The sequence below is a fragment of the Elgaria multicarinata genome, chromosome 3 (assembly GCF_023053635.1).
Source record: "Elgaria multicarinata webbii isolate HBS135686 ecotype San Diego chromosome 3, rElgMul1.1.pri, whole genome shotgun sequence".
In the NCBI taxonomy this organism is placed as follows: Eukaryota; Metazoa; Chordata; class Lepidosauria; order Squamata; family Anguidae; genus Elgaria; species Elgaria multicarinata.
In genome coordinates, this window is record NC_086173.1 from 142,011,739 (window position 1) to 142,031,965 (window position 20,227).

At 43.8% G+C, this 20,227-nt stretch overlaps 1 protein-coding gene across 1 annotated transcript; it reads left to right on the forward strand.

Annotated features, from left to right (window-relative positions):
* The first annotated feature begins 1,418 nt into the window (after positions 1-1,418).
* On the forward strand, positions 1,419-19,806 carry FAM3D (FAM3 metabolism regulating signaling molecule D). The gene is made up of 9 exons (XM_063123430.1): positions 1,419-1,431; positions 4,417-4,527; positions 8,575-8,580; positions 8,611-8,734; positions 8,876-8,934; positions 14,422-14,472; positions 15,898-15,982; positions 17,380-17,506; positions 19,717-19,806. Exons 1-9 carry the CDS (start codon positions 1,419-1,421, stop codon positions 19,804-19,806), a joined length of 666 nt encoding a protein of 221 aa, XP_062979500.1.
* Positions 19,807-20,227: the final 421 nt, after the last annotated feature.

Genomic DNA, 20,227 nt, shown 5'->3' on the forward strand with positions numbered 1-20,227 from the left:
ATTTTTAAAGATAAAGAGATCAAAATTGGCACAGTGATAGCTCTTAAGGAGGGCTTTAGCCACACCATGTTTGAATCAGATTGGGTCATCCCTTGATTTTAAGGGATTTTTAAAATGGAAATTAAACTAATGCTTACATCTGCGTAAGTTTTAAAGATAAAGAGATCAAAACTGGCAAAGTGATAGCTCTTAAGGAGGGCTTTTAGCATGCCAAATTTGAGTCAGATTGGGTCATCCCTTGATTATTATTTTTTTTAAAAAAAAACTTAAACCCTTTTCCTGGTAGTCCACTAATGCAAAGGATTAGTGAACGAGAGGAGAGGTGTAAAGATGAAAAGCGCAAAGGTGTAAGTTGATCAGGCTTTCACACCCTATGGAAACGAGGCCGGATAATTCGAGGGTAAACCAGGGCAAATGTGCAGGTGTGATGGAGCTCACACACTGCTGCTTTCCCCTGTATTTATTTTTTTATTTTATTTTATTTTATTACATTTATATACCGCCCCACAGCCGAAGCTCTCTGGGCGGTTTACAACAATTAATGTATTGTATACAGACAATATATCTTCTTCCTGTTCCCATAAATGGGGAAGCATCTAGAGAAGGCATTTTATGGTGTTTTTATTTGTGTTGTACCCCGCCTCGATCCAGAGGGAGAGGCGGATAACAAATAAATGTTGTATTAATATTATTATTATTATTACTATTATTATTATTATTAAAAACAGCTAATGGGGAGAGGTTATGAACCCTTCCTTCTACACTATTGCTCCAATACAATTTGTGCCCCCTTGTAGGTACCTTTTAGTTAAGGGCACAATCCTATGTGCATAGCGTTGCACCCTAAAAGCGGTGGGAGGCCTCCTGTACCATGTTTAGTTTGGCTCTAAACCCTAGACATTTTGGCTCTTGCAAGTTGTTTAAGCAGGAAGCAATGAATAGAGAGATGCTGCCATCCACTGTGCAAATGCCAACCTCATTTGTGGCAGAGGTCATATTTTTGACTCCCATGTTGTTGGAAAGTCCCAGGTTCTCATCTTTGCCTGTTAGCTACTGCAGCACACCCATTCATAATGTCCTGGGGAGAACACTGAGGAAGAGAGAGTTACGTTTACACGTTGTCCTCAGAGGGAGGATGGGGTATCAATGTAATAAATGAAAACACCTCTCCTTCCATTATTTGCCATCCAACAGGAAGTGCCTTTATCTCTCATGCAGGTAAACAATAGTTTAATTTTTTACGAAGTCAAAAATAAAAAATAAAATGTTTTACAGCACTTAAGTCTACAGCTGTAATTATTTCCCTTTAAATTATATTATTTGTCCTTTTTTCCCCCTCTTTCTTTTTTGCTTTCAGCAGGTTGGCCAGGAACCTTTGACAAGCTTCTGTACCTGTTTCATTACAGTAGAACAAAAAGATGAGACTGACAGGTGAGGAAAAAGCCCTCTTCCCCTGCTGCAAAGAAACCTCAGAACTTCTTCTATTTACATAGCATCAGTTTCTCCCTTTCCCAGCTTAAGTCTTCTAGGGCTTAATACAACAGGAAGGGTAGCAAGCAACCTGGGAGAAACTGGGAGTGGAGCTGGCAGGACAACCCTTCAAGCCTAGCGGGACCTAGCCAGAAAATAGCTCTGGCCTTTATGCCTTCAGATAGCGTGACTCTATGAAAAGGGAGGCAGGGCTCTTGTATCTTTAACAGCTGTATAGAAAAGGGTATTTCAGCAGGTGTCATTGGTATGCATGCAGCACCTGGTGAAATTCCCTCTTCATCACAACCATTAAAGCTGCAGGAGCCCTGCCCAATCTTGTATCTGGTCCCTCTAGTGTAGCTTATGCAGCTTTAACTGTTGTGATGAAGAGGGAATTTCACCAGGTGCTGCATGCATACCAATGACACCTGCTGAAATACCCTTTTCTATACAGCTGTTAAATATACAAGGGCCCTGCCTCCCTTTTCATAGGGTCACCCTATCTGAAGGCATAAAGGCCAGAGCTATTTAGGACAGCAGCTGCCTTGAGGAGCACCCCTAGAAAAGGAGCTTCAGTTGAGAGCTGGCTTTGTCCATTCCCATCCCCCCCCCCCGCCACCTCTCTATGCTACATAAACCTCCGAAAGCCTTATGTGCAACCACTGGAATTTTCCTAGGCCCCATCTTTGTGGCAATTGAAATTTCAGCAGGTATTGCCAATGTGCTTCCAAGTATACCTGCAGACATAAGGACTAGAAACTTGTTGCTTTACAAAAGGGGAAAAAAACCACAAGATTTTAATGAAGCTGAATTCTGTACCCACTTGAACTCTGGGGCAGGATCTACACTACTGCTTTAAAGCACTTTATAACAGTTATAAAGCACTTTAACTGCTTTAAAGCGCTATAAAACTGTTATAAAGCACTTTAAAGCAGTAGTGTAGATCCGGCCCTGGATTGCTGTGGAATCACAGAACGCCATCCATAACTACAATGATTTACACACCAGCAAACCATTGTTTTGGGGTTGGGCTGAAAAGAAATTCCATTGTCATGCAAGCCCCACCTTGGATGCTGTGGATCATGCAAAAATGTTGCCTGGTAAGCAAACTTCCTTGCCTAGATTGGGAGAGCTGCCTTTTATGTTTCTACAATAAGCAGATGCTATAAATCCTTCCTTAAATCAGACCTCCCCTGTGACAGGAAACAATGTGAACATTGTGTCCCAACAAACCCTAATTTCTGAAAGAGCCACTTTCCTTGTTGCTCACTTATTTGACCCACTGACTACACATGAGTGGCTTCTGAGACTCCACCCAGAGCACTGAAACTAATTATGGCTTTGAATAGGCTGACCATATGAAAAGGAGGACAGGGCTCCTGTATCTTTAACAGTTGTATTGAAAAGGGAATTTTAGCAGGGCCGGATCTACACTATTGCTTTAAAGCGCTTTATAACAGTTTTATAGCGCTTTAAAGCAGTTAAAGCGCTTTATAACTGTTATAAAGCGCTTTAAAGCAGTAGTGTAGATCCGGCCCAGGTGTCATTTGTATATATGGAGAACCTGGTGAAATTTCCTCTTCATCACAACAGTTAAAGCTGCAGGTGCCCTGCCCTCTTTTAAATCTGGTCACTCTGGTATAGCTCCTGCAGCTTTAACTATTGTGATGAAGAGGGAATTTCAGCAGGTTCTCCTTATATACAAATGACACCTGCTGAAATTCCCTTTTCTATGCAACTGTTAAAGATACTGTCCTCCTTTTCATATGGTCACCCTAGCTTTGAAACAGCTAAGATCGATGGTGTCATTCAACTTTAAACCCATTGTGAATCTCTCATTATATGAGCCAAGTGAAAGGTTTAATTGAGGAGGAAACCGGCAATGGATTTAGGCTGCAGTGAAGATTCCTTCCTTTTTGTGTAATTTTTCTGCCCATTCAGGAGAGAATGAAGCCAGGTCTCATCTCCCCACCCCCATGCTGGCTCCAGGTTTTGGAAGGCCCTTGGGCAAGACACTCTTAATGGGCCTGTGACATTCCCACCCTTTTCCTGATGCAAATTCATTTTCTCTTAAGTTTTTTTCTCACCCCCAAGTCGGGACCACCATCTTCCACACATACACTGGGGCCTTATCTACACCAAGCAGGATATTGCGGTATGAAAGTGGGATATAAAAGGCAGGCACCACACTACTTTATAGCAGTACTGAAGTGCACTGACAACTGTTGGGGCCCATTGACATATCCCATATACTGCTCTCATACTGCTATATCCTGCTTGGTGTGGCTCCTGTCTTTTATATACCACTTTCATAGTTCAATATCCTGCTTGGTGTAGATTACACCTGGGTTTCACTGCCACCAGGACCTTTAAGGCTCAGGCCCAACCTTTTACTCAGTCCTGTATCTTTGAGAACTCATAGAATTCACTTTATAACCTTGTATTGTTCCTTTTATTACCTCCTTTTACATAACTTAGAGCAGAAGTCTCTTATAAACAAAGTAAATTTACTAATTACAATAATAAGTTGTTGAATAATAACCAAGTAATTCTTAATAGCTCTAAATATATATATATATACTCTCATACACAGTACAATCACCACAGACCTCACACTCTCCCTCTCTAGCCTAATTCTGCTCTAAACCCAAACTCAACAACTCTCTCATATTATTCCATCCCAGTCTGCTTCACACATCCCCACCACCTGGTTTATAACACACACACACACACTACCCCCTCCTTCTCACTATCTTATCCAATCAGCTCACACATGCAAATCCATCATTCTCACCCTAGAGATACTTACCAAACCATAGATCTATAACAAGAATACACCGTTATAAACATAAACTCATCCCAACTTTGTCCTGCTGCCTCCTAGCTACCTACAGTATTTCCATCTCATTCCTTGACACTGCTGTCTCCTCCCCTCTTCTGCTCCAGGTGTGCTCAGGATCCTGGCACTGGTGTTCACCTTAGTCGCTGCCTGGCTTTTTGCCAGCTCCTACATCAACCACACAAGCATGAAATCCATCAGCCTGAGGAGCTGGCTAGGTAAGTTGTGATTACGTATAGTTCCTGCCTCACTTCTTTTCATTTGTCCACTAGACTTTCCCAGTTTTACACACCAAAAAGCAGCCAGTGGGGTGAGATCTCTCTCTCTCTCCCTCTCTCCCTCTCTCTCTCTCTCTCTCTCTCTGTGAGTTTCCCACTCTCCCAGCTAAACTGGAATCCTGGGAGACCTGCCAAGGATTACCACTGGATAGAGTTGTCAGTTTGCAACCTCAGGGATGCCCTCACCTTGAGTGTAATCACACAGGGGGAAATCATGTTTGCTTACTGTTGCTTCTCCGCCCGCGTATTTGTCCCTCACTACTTCCTCTTTTGAAAGAGGAAGTAAATAACGTGCACGTGGCCCATTGAGCGGACTGCTTTGATCCCACTGCTTCTCCTGCACACAGCAAGAGATAGAGGCAAGTTCCGTCTTTAAAAATAAGTCAGATTTACTGGGGTGTTTTTTTGTCACGTAAAGAAGGCTAGAACGGGCGGGAGGCACACAGGAGGCAGACAACGTTGTGGGAGGGACTTGTGAAAATCCGTGAGTGCCCAGTAATGAGCGTGCAATAAAACACTCATCTGATGGAGCTCCTCGTCTCCATAACAGCCTTGGAACAGAATTCAGCGGAAGCTTCTCTCACTCCACTCTTATCTTGTATGATCCCACTCATTTCAGTGACTCTCTGACAGGCTAATTTCCTAGAGAAGCCTTCCCCTCCAGTTGTTTTGGATTTCAACTGCCATCAGCCCCAACCAGCATGGCCAATGGCCAGGGATGATAGGAGTTGCAGTCTAAAATATCTGGACCGTGCCAGGTTGGGAAAGACTGCCTTAGAGAATTGTCTGTAACAACCTAGGGTGATGACACTTAGAGCTTCATCCCACATACCTGCTTCCCTTGGATTATCCCCGTAGCACTAAGCTTTTGTGGTGGTTGTTTTTGATACCCAGCGACAGTGATCCTTTGCATACCAGGAAGTGAGTTTAAGGGGGGGAATGTAAAAAAATCATTAAAAAATCAACGGATGACCCAATTCAATTCAAATTTGGTATGCTTAAAGCTCTCCCTAATATCTATTACTTTGCCAATTTTGGTGTCTTTATCTTTAAAGCTTACGCAGATGTAAGCATTTCTTTAAAATCCTGCTCCTGCGCCCCCAGCGGCGACTCAGAATATACACTCAAAACGTAGGGGCTAAATACGGCGAATCTTCTGGCTTTATAGCACAATTAAGGCAGGATGCATGGGAGTACTTCACAATCAAAGCAGATTATAAAGTGGAAAACTTCTGAGTCCTTTGCATGCAATTCGCAGTATAACGCTGGTGTGATAAAGCTCACAGACAGAAATCCTGAACGGTAAACTTTATTGTACCAAGCTCACAAGGCATATGCTTGGGTGGTCAGCCTGGGAATGCTGAGGACTTCTCTGTTCTTGCCACAGATTTATTACCCTTTAAGAATATGTTCATGAAACAATAAAGACCTGACCCATTCATCATTCTGCTTCTGTTTTCTTGTTTGCCCGTACAGCATCCAGAGTTAAGCAAAACAGTGAGTATCGTGTTTCCTTATTTAATAATCTGGCAACACTTGGATTGGAATAGCCGTTCTGTGGAGCTCAGTGTTAAGAATGAATATACCTCAGCAGTCCTAAGCCCACCGAGAAGTAGTACTGGGTCCTGGAGATTATAAACGTTATAAATATCATGGTGACCACTTACATACTGCCAAAAAAGAGGAATCACGTCACACAAGAAGAGGACAGAGGAGGGGAGACACTAATTTGCATAACAACAGCACGTGCAAATTTAGAAATAGTAGCTACGATTTAAATAGCAACACAGTACATCTCGTCATAGTGGAGAAGACTGACCAGGTGACCTGTGAGCCTACTCAGTCCAGGTGCCAATTGTTGATGGACAACTTCAAGCTCCCCCCCACCCCAGCTGCCCCGCTCTCCGTCCCTTCTGATGTTTCTTTGACTTTAAGACAGATTTGGACTGTCTCTTCAAATACACAAATAGAGTTTTGGAGAGCTGACCACCCTCTGCCAGCTCTCCAAAATAGAGCAATGTCTTCTGTCACCTAGGGTACCTAAAGTTGGGGCCTTCCTGCCACCTCCCTCTGCCCTTACTGTGGAAAGGAGGAGGGAGACAGAGCTGCAACAGCCTCCTCCGACTAGCAACCATGGCAGAATGGGACTCTGACTTCCCCTTTACTTCCTGCTGAACATTTGGGTTGGGGAGGGGAGTTCTCTCCAAGCACACATACCTGCGTCCTTTGAACAGGCAGTCCTGGGAACCCCTCCTTGTGCCCATTATCCTTTCATAAGGGGTCGGCCCCTGTGTGAACAGAGTGCTGCACGAGATGGACCCTTGGTCTGATCCGACATGGCACTTCTTATGTTCTTATAAGCATTGCCAAATGTTGAACAGGCCTCAGTAGTGATACCTTTGAAGAGTGGTTTACGTGCAGCCATTTTAGAAGGTGATAGTGCTGTGTAAAGCTTCACCTGATTATTTCTGCAGATGAATAAATAAATAAAGACACAAAAGAGGCCCTTTTTGTTTTTGTCTTTCTGGTCTTTTGGCTGAGCTGACTCCAGGTTTGAGGGGTGTTCTGGGCCAAAAGGTCCTCTATAGGCCGCTTCCTCTGTCAGCCTTATCAACTGGCAGTGTTCCAAGCAGCACTGAGTGGGTGGGTCCAGCCACCCTTTTAATTTCCCAGAAGGCCCCAGAATAATACTAGGTCAGGGGCACTGTGGGAAAATTAAAAGTGTAGCTGAATACAGCCACCTGTTGCTGCTCAGAGTGCTGGGCCTGGTGCTAATATCAAGCCTATCCGCTTACTCGTGACTAAAGTTACACATTTTTTCCAGCAACGAAGTTATCTAGGATGCCTCGGCCCAGGCCACACAGAAATAGGTGTGACACAGTTGGGGAGTGGATCATAGAATCATAGAATAGTAGAGTTTCACTTTTCACTGTCTAGCTCCTTCCTATCTCTCCTCTCTCATCTCACACTATTGCCCCGCTCGTGCTCTTCGCTCCTCTGATGCCATGTTTCTCGCCTGCCCACAGGTCTCTACTTCCCTTGCTCGGCTTCGTCCATTTTCTTCTGCTGCCCCTTATGCCTGGAACGCTCTTCCAGAACATTTGAGAACTACAAGTTCAACCGCAGCTTTTAAAGCTCAGCTAAAAAAAATTCTTTTTCCTAAAGCTTTTAAAACTTGATTTTGTTCTGACTTTATACTGTTAGTTTTACCCTACCCAGTGCCTGTTTACCCTACCCTGTGCCTGTTTGCATTCTCTTCCCCTCCTTATTGTTTTATTATGATTTTATTAGAATGTAAGCCTATGCGGCAGGGTCTCGCTATTTACTGTTTTACTCTGTACAGCACCATGTACATTGATGGTGCTATATAAATAAATTAATAATAATAATAATAATAATAATAATAATAATAATAATAATAATAATAGTTGGAAGGGGCCTATAAGGCCATCGAGCAACCCCCCGCTCAGTGCAGGAATCCACCCTAAAGCATACCTGACAGGTGGTTGTCCAGCTGCTTCTTGGATGTCTCTTGGAGAGGCAGAGAACCTCTTAAACACTCTTTTCTTTTCCTCTTTGGCATATGTCCCCCAGCTGAGAAATGCCCACTGGAAAGCAAAAAGGGGGAACAATTGAAAGAGGAGGAGAACACAAGATCATAAGAAGAGCCCTGCTGGATCAGACCGAGGGTCCATCTAGTCCAGCATTCTGTTCACATAGTGGCCAACCAGCTATCAACAGTGAGCCCACAAGCAGCACATGAGAGAACAGCACCCTCCCACCCATGTTCCCCAAGAACAGATGTACATAGGCACACTGCCTCTTACAGCATAGAGCCATCAGGACCAGTAGCCATTGATAACCCTCTCCTCCAGAAATTTGTCTAACTCCTTTTAAAGCCATCCGAAAAAGAGGCCCACCTTTGATGTGATGTGTGGGTCATACCTAAAATACAAATGTATATTTGTGATGCAATACAAACTGCAGGTTCTGGTTTTGATTATCATGGTCTTTTCTTGCCAGAAGCACCTAAGCCCCAAAATAAGTGCAACAACAAAGAGGCCTGCCCCAGCCATAGCTTTGCCTTCAGGTTAATCAGTGGCGCAGCCAATGTCGTCGGACCTTCCATGTGCTTTGAGAACATTATGTAAGTTCTGTGCAAATTACTCATTGTGTGTGTGTGTGTGTGTGTGTGTACGTGTGCGTGCATATGTTCATTTGTTAGACGGTCTCATTCCATGTACCAGACTTTGCTGATTGGTCCTTTTTTCCCTTTTAACTTTTTCAGGTTCATGAGCAGCGTGAAAAATAACATTGGCCGGGGTTTAAACATTGCACTTGTCAATGGTGAGTTTTTCAAGGGGTTAATAGCTTTCCAGACTCACCGTGACCTGTCCTACTGCTTCCATTACTGCTTTTTCTTGCCCTGAATATATTGAGAGTTCTACCCACAGCAGGAACTCATCCATCCCTTTGAAGATGCCTACTAATTTTTTGAGCATTAAGAAAGTGGAAATTGTTTGTATTTAAGGAAATTTCTAGAATGCGTTCCATTTTAAAAATGAAAAATCCCAAAGTAGTTCACAAGATAAATTTATTTATTTATTTATTTATTACCAGTATTTATATACCGCTCCCCATTCAAAATTTCAGAGCAGTGTACAGGATAAAATACAATAAAAACACAATAAAACACCTTCAAATAGATTTTTAAAAGAAGCAAATTGAAAACTGAACCGTGAACTGTGGCTGGTTGTTAAGGAAAGTCTTCCTGGAATAATGACATTTTCAGGAGGCGCTGAAAGGAATGCAAAGTTGGCACCTGCCTGACCTCCAGAGGCAGGAAATTCCATAGGAGAAGGGCCACCACACTGAAGGCTTTATCCCTGGTGGACTCAAATCAGAGGATGAGTCTATATGGAACCACCAGGAGCATGCCCTCAGATGACCTCAGTGACTGGGCAGGTTGGTAGGGGAGAAGGCGCTCTCTCAGGTATCCTAGTCCCAAGTTGTTTAGGGTATAGAATCATAGAATAGCAGAGTTGGAAGGGGCCTACAAGGCCATCGAGTCCAACCCCCTGCTCAATCCACCCTAAAGCATCCCTGACAGATGGTTGTCCAGCTGCCTCTTGAAGGCCTCTAGTGTGGGAGAGCCCACAACCTAGGGTGACCATATGAAAAGGAGGACAGGGCTCTTGTATCTTTAACAGTTGCATAGAAAAGGGGATTTCAGCTGGTGTCATTTGTATATATGGAGAATCTGGTGAAATTTCCTCTCCATCAAAACAGTTAAAGCTGCAGGAACTATACTAGAGTGACCATTTTAAAAGAGGGCAGGGCACCTGCAGCTTTAACTGTGGTGATGAAGAGTGAATTTCACCAGGTTCTCCATATAAACAAATGACACCTGCAGAAATTCCCTTTTCTATGCAACTGTTAAAGATACAGGAGCCCTGTCCTCCTTTTCATATGGTCACCCTACCACAACCTCACCAGGCAACTGATTCCATTGTCGTACTGCTCTAACAGTCAGAAAGTTTTTCCTGATGTCCAGCTGGAATCTGGCTTCCTTTAACTTGAGCCCATTGTTCTGTGTCCTGCACTCTGGGAGGATGGAGAAGAGATCCTGGCCCTCCTCTGTGTGACAACCTTCCAAGTATTTGAAGGGTGCTATCATGTCTCCCCTCAATCTTCTCTTCTCCAGGCTAAACATGCCCAGTTCTTTCAGTCTCTCTTCATAGGGCTTTGTTTCCAGACCCCTGATCATCCTGGTTGCCCTCCTCTGAACACGCTCCAGCTTGTCTGCGTCCTTCTTGAATTGTGGAGCCCAGAACTGGACACAATACTCTAGATGAGGCCTAACCAGGGCTGAATAGAGGGGAACCAGTACCTCACGTGATTTGGAAGCTATACTTCTATTAATGCAGCCCAAAATAGCATTTGCCTTTCTTGCAGCCATATCGCACTGTTGGCTCATATTCAGCTTGCAATCTACAACAATAGATCGCAAGGGTATCATAAAACCAATCCATAAAACAGTAATAAAACAAGGCCCTCCTCCGTACCATGGCCAAATGAACATCAGTAGGCCACGGTGCAGTATGCAAGACCTCCCCTTGGGAATGTAGAGAGTGGAGCTGGCTATACAGGGGAAGGCGTTCTCTTAGATAACCTGCTCCTGGGTTGTTTATGGCCTTGTAAACCAACAGTAACACCTTGAATGTGGCTCAGTAGCTAATTGGCAGCCAGTTCAGAGCTTTCAACACAGGAGTCATATATATGTGGTTCCACTGAGCAATCTAGTCACTGCATCCTGCAAATTGTCATTTTGCAATGAGGGGGAGATGGAGACCCTTAAAAGGAAATGTTCAGCACCCTGCCAAACTTCATTTCCTAGAATTCTTTGAGGAAACCCTCAAGTGTTAGGGTGGTATTGAATACATTTTATTTGTCTATGGCATAAAAGCTGTTACAACCACAACAATAAAACAAGGTGTCTGTATGACAGCCAAAATTCTTACAAACTCAGAGGGAGAGAACTCATATAAAAGAACCAAACTGAGAGAAAAGGCTGAGATTTATGCTGGTGAAAAAATGATACAGACCCTGGTATCAAAGATAACAGAAAATGATAGCAGGTGGTCCCCTCTGCAATCTATGCCTGATTTCTTTAGACAATTTTGGCAGATTTTTTGAGCTGCTGCAGTGAATGTTACAACCTTGATTGTAATCGCTTTACTATAATCTGCTAACAGATCACAGATAATATCAGCAGTAGGCCAACCCACCCTTGCTCTCAGAAGGTATACGAGCAGATATCAGTGTGTTCTACAGCCTTGGACTTAAGAGCTGTCCTTATAAAGCTATATCATCTCAGAACACAGGGGGAAATTGCATGTCTGAATGCACTTCTATGCAGGCAAAAACGTCTTTGTTCCGGCAGGCCTTTGGAGAATAATCTGGTCCTCCATCTAAGTTAAGGTCTTGTAAAACTGTTGTGTATTTTAAACCTTTCATGTTTTAATACTGTATTTTTTTTAAAAAAAATTGCACATTTCTTTTCCAAGATTTTAAAATGTATATGTTTTAAATTTTGTATGGTCGCCTTGAGGCCCAGTATTGGGCAAAAGGCGGGATACAAATAAATATAATAATAATAATAATAATAATAATAATAATAATAATAATAGCAGCAATCCTCATGTAGGTGGAAACAATGTCATCCCACAGGCTTCCAAAAGATGATCAAGCCAGTTTCTTTCTGCTGAAAGCAGCAGGTTCCAATCCTTTAAAGCAAAGATGTTTTACTGTACAACTCACTGGTCATCTGCCATGTATGGCAGTCAAGACTTAATTAGGAAAGATTACCATTTCTAGGGCTTCCCCCTATATAAAAGGGATACATTCTGACCCGAAATCCCTGTCTTCTAGTTGCAGGTGTGCAGAGATATTTAATTTTTTTAAATGACATTCTGCATATCTTTGGAAGAATTCTTCTTTACCACTTGCTTTGGTAGAGCACATGTTTTATGTACATAGTCTTTCTAATATTCCATGACTTTGCCCCACAGACATGCATGCGCAGAAGTGGAAAGCACACAGCTGTGCATGAGGGTCTCTGCATGGTCACCCGCCCAACCAATGGCTGGTACTGGAGTTGGGAAGTGTTTTCATATCCAGGAGGGAGAGTATGTTGTGGAGGAAGAATTTGAAAAGTTTTTTTAAAAAAACACAGCTCTAGACAACTCTTTCTCATCTGCAGTTATCCATTCATGGAACAACATTTCAAAACAATTTGCCCTCTGAATCTGATTGCTTTCCATCTGGGTGGTCCACACTAAGGCGCCACTCAGGGGACACTTTCTGGACCGATGCAAAATCTGAGGGTTGAAACACTAAAGTGTGTTTGCCTTTTCTTCTTTCCTTCCTTGTGCAATAAAACAGAGTCAATTCCCTGTTGTCATAAAACTTCAAGATAAGCCAGTTAAGTAAGTTGACCTTGAGAAAACTACGTGGCATTTGGCTCGTACAGCAGAAATTGGCACCCTTCAGGGGCTAATAAACCACACTCGTAGTTTAACACTGTCCTCACTGCACAAAAGAGGAATGGGCAGGCCAAGAGAAACTATTGTGGATGCAGCTAGTGAAGGGGAATGTCACCGAACTACCATTCGGTTGCACCAAATGACACGTTTCTCTTTAATCTGTTTATACAGTGACAATAGACTGTCCTCCATAAACCAGGTTAGCAGTTAGCTATTGACAGGTTTGCTCATGGGTGGCAGGGAGGTAAATTGCATCCAGGTAAGTAGGCAAATCCCCAATGGCTGTGTGGAGAGAGGCTAAAGGAAAAGGCAGCTTATGCATGTCATTCTCCCTTTAACTTTAAGAAACGACTGGGTGGTTAAGATTGGAAGGAAGGAGGCAGAGGGTCCTTTGGAGCACTGCACTTGCAATTGGAGAAACAACCCATATCTCAAGATGTGGGAGAGGAGGAAAACCCCATAAACCTGTATACCGGATGGGTAGTACTAGCTAGGGATGGCCGAACAGTGATGTTCAAAAGGGCCAGGATTCGCCAAACATTGTCTCACTGTTCGTCTCATGCCTGATCCCCGTTCCCATTTGCAGTCACTGCTGACTCTGCACAAACAGGAAGCTTGTGCAAATCGAACAGTGATCGAATGGGAGATTTGCGCAAGTCTCCCCCAATTTGCACAAGTTTCTGCAAATTCGCACAGATTTCTTCCATAGGCTGGAGTGGGACTGATTCAGTCTACAGGAGAAATTTGTGCAAATCGAACTGAGGACTGGGAACAAAACAACTGCGAGCATGCGGTCAATAATTTGTAAATGCTTTCAACGGACACCTGCTCGCACTCAAGTTTGAAGCTTGCCTGCTAGCTTGTTTTGCAAGCAAAATAATAATAATAATCTAATACATCGCTAGTACTAGCCACCATCTGAAGAATGCAACACTGCCTTCATTAGCTGCTAGGATAATACTCAACATCTAAGGTCCTCCTCCAAGTGCCTACTCTGAGGGAAGCTCGGAGGATGGCAACTAGGGAGAGGGCCTTTTCAGTGGTGGCCCCCCAATTATGGAATGATCTCCCCAACGAGGCTCGCCTGGCGCCAACATTGTTATCTTTTCGGCGCCATATTAAGATTTTTCTCTTCTCCCAGGCATTTAACAACATATGCTGAGTTTTTAACTGACCCCAGAATAGCTGTTATACGTGGATATTGCTGTTTTTAAACTTTTAAATTTTTGTATATTTGTTTTTAACATTCATTGTTTTTAACTTTTGTAAACTGCCCAGAGAGCTTCAGCTATGGGGTGGTATTTAAATGTAATAAATAAAAAATTAAAAAATACAAGTACTGCCTAAAAGTTTACACCTACGCTGTAGACATAGTATGTGTCCAAATGTACATACTGTGGAAGCACACTCACTGTGTTTTCTTCAAGCGTGCAGTCTTCTCTAAAAACTGAGCTCAGGAAAAAAATATCCTTCCTGTGGTTTGTACACCACAGGGAGTAATTTGTCCTTTCATACCACCTCCAACTCTCTTAAGATCTGTTTTCTGCCTATAATTAATAACTAGCTTGATCTATATTTAGCCACCTTGAGCACTATTTTTTGGCGTAAAGGTGGGATATGAACCAAAAACATATTTTAAAGACGTTTCTGAACCACAGGATTTTGAGTGCAATTGTTGATTTAAATTTTTGACCATTTTATTATGTTTTTCCAACTCCTAAGCTTTGAAGAACAATGTGTATATATAAATGTGTTCCATTAATAGCTGTGCTTCAATTCAAACATCTAGGAACCACTGGACAGCTCCTCAAAACAAGTTCCTTTGACATGTACTCCGGAGGTAGGTGGATTTCTTTGTTCAGCATTTAATTCTGCACTTAGTGTAGAATAGGCGTGGTTGCAAGGCTCTAGAACAGGGGTGGGCAGAAGGTAGATCGGGATCTACTGGTAGATCTCTGGGTGATTTGCAATAGATCTGCAAGGTTAACTGGCTCCCAATTGCTTAAGAAAGGAACAAAATGCCCCCAGCCACCAGCTCCCAATTATATTGCTGAAATGAAGAAAGTTTGCAGGAATGAGAGAGAACCAGAAATTTATTTTTGTTTGGAAGCACTGTGAGCTCTAATCTGTTCTGGTATTCAGAACAAATTTATGGGGTCATAATTCTTTTGTGCTGGACTTCATCTGATGGATCTTCGGAGGTGGAAGAGGAAGGGGGTGGATTGGAAGTTGAGAGAGAGAGAGATAAGGAGAGAAAGTAACTTTTATTGACAGTAAAGAATGGCTTTTGAAGAGGAGAATTTTCAGAGCCTAAGCAGCACATAGGCAAACAAACATTTTTCTAATTTGGGGTCATTCACAAACCCAACCTAAAATCCACTGATGACACTAGTGCCTTGGTTGCCATCAGGGCTGGCCCTACCGTTAGGAAGAGTGAAGCAGACACTTCAGGCGGCAGATGCTGGGAGGTGGCAACAAAGTGTTGAAGGAGAGAGCTGTGGGTCAAGCAGCCTCCTCTGCACCCCTGAAGTTAGCCTACTGCCTTCACGTGCCGTGAAGGACGCTGTCCCATCATTCATGTTGAAGACAGATTCATCTCTCCTTCCAGTTGGCTTCAGAGCACGACTGAGAAAGGGGCACCAACTTATTCTTTGCCTCAAGCAACTAAATGTCTTGGCCCTGTCCTGTTTGCCATCATAACAATCTAAGAGCAACCCTGCAGTGGTCAATCTAGTCCAGCATTCATCTCCCACAATGGCCAACCAGCTGCCTATGGAGAGCCCATAAGCAGGGCATGTGTGCAATAGCCCCCTCACTCATGTCCCCCCCCACACACACACACAATTGGTATTGAGAGAAATACCAGGCAGGCAGGGAGGCTTCTAGACACTGGAGAGGCTTTATTTTATCTGTTGATGTGTTCCAGATGACTTGCATAGGCAGGCTTGCAAAACTTTTCGTGGAATATATAGTTCCTTTTGCAAATGGTAGACTTCTTTTTTGTAACTATTGCTGAAAAACAGCTAGCGCTCTCTCTCTCTCTCTCTCTCTCTCTCTTAGAGTGCAGTTGGATTTTGTGTGTAACAGTGTGTAACACACACACACCTGTTACTTAGGTAATCCCTTGTGGGTGGGTGAATATGTTAACTCTGAGGAATCAGCATATTCTCCTTGTTGATTATTCCGTCCGTATCGTGAAAGACCACTAGATGGCAGGATAAGAAAACAACAAGTCTCACATTTTCTTTTTTGGCTTGTTTATTAGATATTAAAGATTTATTGGAATTTCTAAAAGCGATCAGCAAAGGTTCCCTGGTGCTCATAGCCTCCTATGATGATCCAGCCACAAAGTAAGTAAACAGCTAGAGTGCACGGTGTGACTTTGTTGGGCCTGGGCTGACACTGCTTTATACACAAGCATCAGGAGGTCTTGTTTCAAATCTTCTCCTCAGCTAGGAATTCAATGGGCTGCCTCAGGAAGTTGGCCTCTTTTCTTTCTCTCAGTCTGCCACCAAACAAGATGAAATTGCATTCACGCAATCAACAGTTGTGTGAATGGCTCTTGAAAGAAAGAAAGAAAGAAAGAAAAGAAATAGGTACAAGGGCCCCAAACTGGATTGTGATCCCAGCACAGGTGCTGGGAGGGGCCTTAAAGCTTTGCACACATCCCCCCAACACCCTTCCCCAAACCAGTTATTTTCAGTGGGGGGTTTGCTATTTAGTGGAAGCCCAGAGGCCACAGGATTTAGTGCAGGGGGTAATTTATTTTTATTCATTTATTATTACATTTATATCTTGCCTTTTTTTCCTCCAAGGAACATAATCCTCCTCCTCTCCATTTCTCCCCACAACAGCCCTGTGAGGTAGGTTGGGCTGAGAGTCTGTGACTGGCCCATAGTCGCCCAGTGAGCTTCCACAGCCGAGGGGGGACTAGAACCCGGATCTCCCAGCTCCCAGTCCGACATGTAGCCAGTACGCCACTACACCCTCCAGATTCTTCGGCCTCCAACTAGGACTAATGGGCATTGTAGGCCAAAACATCTGGAGGGCCACAAATTGCTCACCCCTGATTTAGTGGATCTACCTCTCCACTGATAGATAGAGAGATCTGCAGGTAGGGGAGGGTTTCTGACATCACAGGTCTCCCCTCTGTGGGCACAGAAACTTCCAACGCCTCTGCCATAAGTGCTCCAATGGCGGTACCAGCAAAAAAGAGGCGTTACAAGGCGGATCGGGGAGGCTTTGGTTCTGCTAGCCTTTAATGGAGCGGTAATAGCAAACAAGCAAAAAGAGAGAAGAGCCGTGACTTTGCAACAGCAGCTGACTCAGAGAACCTGCCTTGCGAGTGTTTCTAGGTTTCATTTATTTATTTATTTAAAACATTTATATCCTGCCCTATATCATTAAGATCTCAGGGTGGCGTACAGATGAAAAGAGTTTTCATCCCAGGTTTTAATGAGAAGAGCTCCTGTATTCCTTCTTCCCTGCCATCTTCTCAAAGGCTGACCACTTCCTTTTTCTAAGAAGCCCTCGACTTGATGAGTTGATGGATTTTGCTGCTGCGGTTTGGTTTGGTTTTTCTTTTCCAGTAATTTTGAGAATTGTTTTCCTTTCATTGGTCTTTAAGCTTCATTGGTCTTTAAGCTTTTGTGCAGCTCCCTGGATGTTTTCGTGGAAAAGCAGTGCAGAATTATTATTATTTTAAAAAATTGAAATTATGGTTAAAGAAGGATTTTCTGTCTCCCAGGATGAATGATGAAGCACGGAAGTTAATTTCCGAACTAGGAAGTAACTACGCTGCCAAGCTGGGTTTTCGAGACAACTGGATATTCGTTGGCGGGAAGGGGCTCAAAAACAAAAGCCCATTTGAACAGGTGCCTTCTTGTTCACAGTAGTCAGTAGCCAAAGGAACATGTGTACATATTTTATTTATTTGTTTGTTTATTATAGAGATGGGGAGAGGAATCCTAACTCTCCAGATCCAAATCCTAACGGTCCAGTCAGGTGTTAGGATAGGGCAGGGAAGCCCCTCCATGTCCAGTGGTGGGTACATCTGCCTTGGAGACCCCAGACAGCTCCGCAGGCATAATTCTCCATCCAGCTGTGTTCCCACCAGTGATGAGCTCCCAAACTGGATGTTCCATGAATAGGGCAGAGGCGAGTTTGGGTGTGCTGGATTCAAAGGCCTTCCTTTCCCCTAAGGGCCCACAGAGATCAGGGAGGCTCGAAGGATGGCCACAAGGGAGGCGGCCTTCTTGGTGGTGGCCTGTGATTCTGGAACACTCTTCACAGTGAGGACCGCTTTTTGCCAACATTGACAACTTTTTTGTTCTAGGTTAGAACTTCTCCCTGCTTCCAGGCGTGTGATGGCATATGGCGGGGCTTTTAATGACAGTTGCTTAATTGAGTCTTTCCTTTTTACTGCTAATTGTTTTTAGCAGCGCTAAATTATTATTATTTTTAAGTTAAAGATGTTATATCATCATATATTGGGGGGGGGTTAATTTTTGCAAACTGTTATATTTCATCATGTATTTGGGATTTTTAATTTTTTGCGAACCACCCAGATAACTTTGGCTATTGGGCAGTACAGAAATAAAATCAATGGAACGAAATGAAACTCCAGCCTGGAACTGGCCTAGTTAATTCTCCCCTCCCCCCACCCCCCGTAGACCCATTTGGTGTCAATGGGAGAATTAAAAAAGAAAGATCAACTAGACTGAAAAGCCCAATAAAATAATCCCACGCCCCCTATTCCAGCCAGCATGAGGGCTTTGGAAGTCGCAGTCAATCCACCATTTCACTACCCCCCCACACACACCACACCCTGCCAGTCCCTTAGGATTGCCATGATAGCATGTGTAAGATGGCGGCAGCTGCAGGCAGCGCTAGTAGCAGCAACCTAGCCCAACCCTAATCTGACATACACTGTGAGGCCTTCAACACAGTGTGTACAAGCAGCAGTGGGTCCACAGCACCCTAGCAGAGTGCCCTCCATTTCAGGCTCCCTCCAATGAACATTCTGCCCACGGCCTCTCAGTGACCTAAAAAGACCCTGAGCCTACATTGTAACAAGCTCCCAGGGTGGTGTGGGGGGGGGGCATGTATGCACACACGGCCACATTTTTGTAGTCTTTCGTCACCAGCAGCTGCCCCTCCCATTTCCTCTTTAAATAACCCCACAAGTCTAAAAAGGTTACTTGCAGTTTATGGTCACAGGAACAGTTTGAAGCAGTGTATACAATATTATTTATTTTATTTATTGCATTTTTATATCGCCCAATAGCTGAAGCTGTCTGGGCGGTTTACAAAAATTGTATACCCACTGTATACAATATACCCAATATACTTTCTTCCTCGCTTGCCATAAAGCATGGGCAGGGAAAATGGGCCCTCCAGAAGCTGTTGGACTATAACTCCCATCAGTCCCAGTCATCATGGTGAGGGATAATGGGAATTGCAGTCCAACAACATATTCCCTGCCCCTGCTCGACTACTAGGTGCTCTGCAGGTTCTAAATTTACATTTAAGACTGGATATCTAGAGGTCAATCCTTACAAAGATTTTACACGTTGAAGTCACCACAAGTAGAATCATAGAATAGTAGAGTCAGAAGGGGCCTATAAGGCCATCAAGTCCAACCCCCTGCTCAATGCAGGAACCCACCTTAAAGCATCTCTGACAAATGGTTGCTGTTGTGTTTCCTCCCCGAAGGTTTTAAGAAAAATGGTGGGCAACGTGTGGCCTTCCAGATGTTTGGCCTGCAACTCCCATCAGCCCCAGCCAGCGTAGCCCACGATAGTGGGGTTATACCCACCCACCCTGCGTTCTAAATTGTACAGCCAGCAGTGGGACTGTAGTTTAAAGGTACAGCTCGCACAAGGTCGTAGTTCAGGCCCCAACGGCTCCAGTTGAAGGATCTCCTTTAATGGGGGTGGGGAGACTCTGCCAATCAAAATAGACAATAGTGAGCTGGATGGACCAGTGGCTTGATTCAGTATAAGGCAATGGTATGGAAAAAGTATAATGATACAAGGAGAATTCTACACCACTCCATTGATTTTGTTTCTTTTTGCTTCCACAGTACTTGAAAAATGATAAGGAAACAAACAAATATGACGGCTGGCCGGAAGTCCTGGAAATGGAGGGTTGCATCCCTAAAAAGATGGATTAGCAAAGAGCTACCTTCAGAGCAACGGCCACCTGCGGCCTGAACTACTGGATTTTGCCTGGATGCGGCTGGGAACGGGGATGGGGTTAGGGCGCAAAACAGTGAATTTGAATTGATTCAACTATAAGGCGTTGGGCATAAAGCGCAAGCTGCCACCCTGCTCTCAGAAGAGATTACAGAAATAAGGGTTGGTTGTAGCCATGGACGCTAGGATTTCAACGCACCGCCCTATCATATTAATAATGAGTTCTACAGAGGTGATGAAGCAGGATAAGTCAAAGGCCTGTTGCTGTCGTACTTTTGGAAGAGCTGTGATCAGGTGGGGTAGCCGGGACCTACAAGCAGCCATTGCTTTGGGAAGAGCTGAAGATACTCATAATAAACCGCTTTTCCTATTAACCCCTCTCTCTCGCTAGCATAGCAG

What these genes read in the sequence shown, in the direction of transcription:
- FAM3D (XM_063123430.1), top strand. An exon ending in AAACATTGCACTTGTCAATG is followed by an intron (nt 8,935 to 14,421) that starts GTGAGTTTTTCA and finishes TCAAACATCTAG; the next exon opens with GAACCACTGGACAGCTCCTC. An exon ending in CTTTGACATGTACTCCGGAG is followed by an intron (nt 14,473 to 15,897) that starts GTAGGTGGATTT and finishes CTTGTTTATTAG; the next exon opens with ATATTAAAGATTTATTGGAA.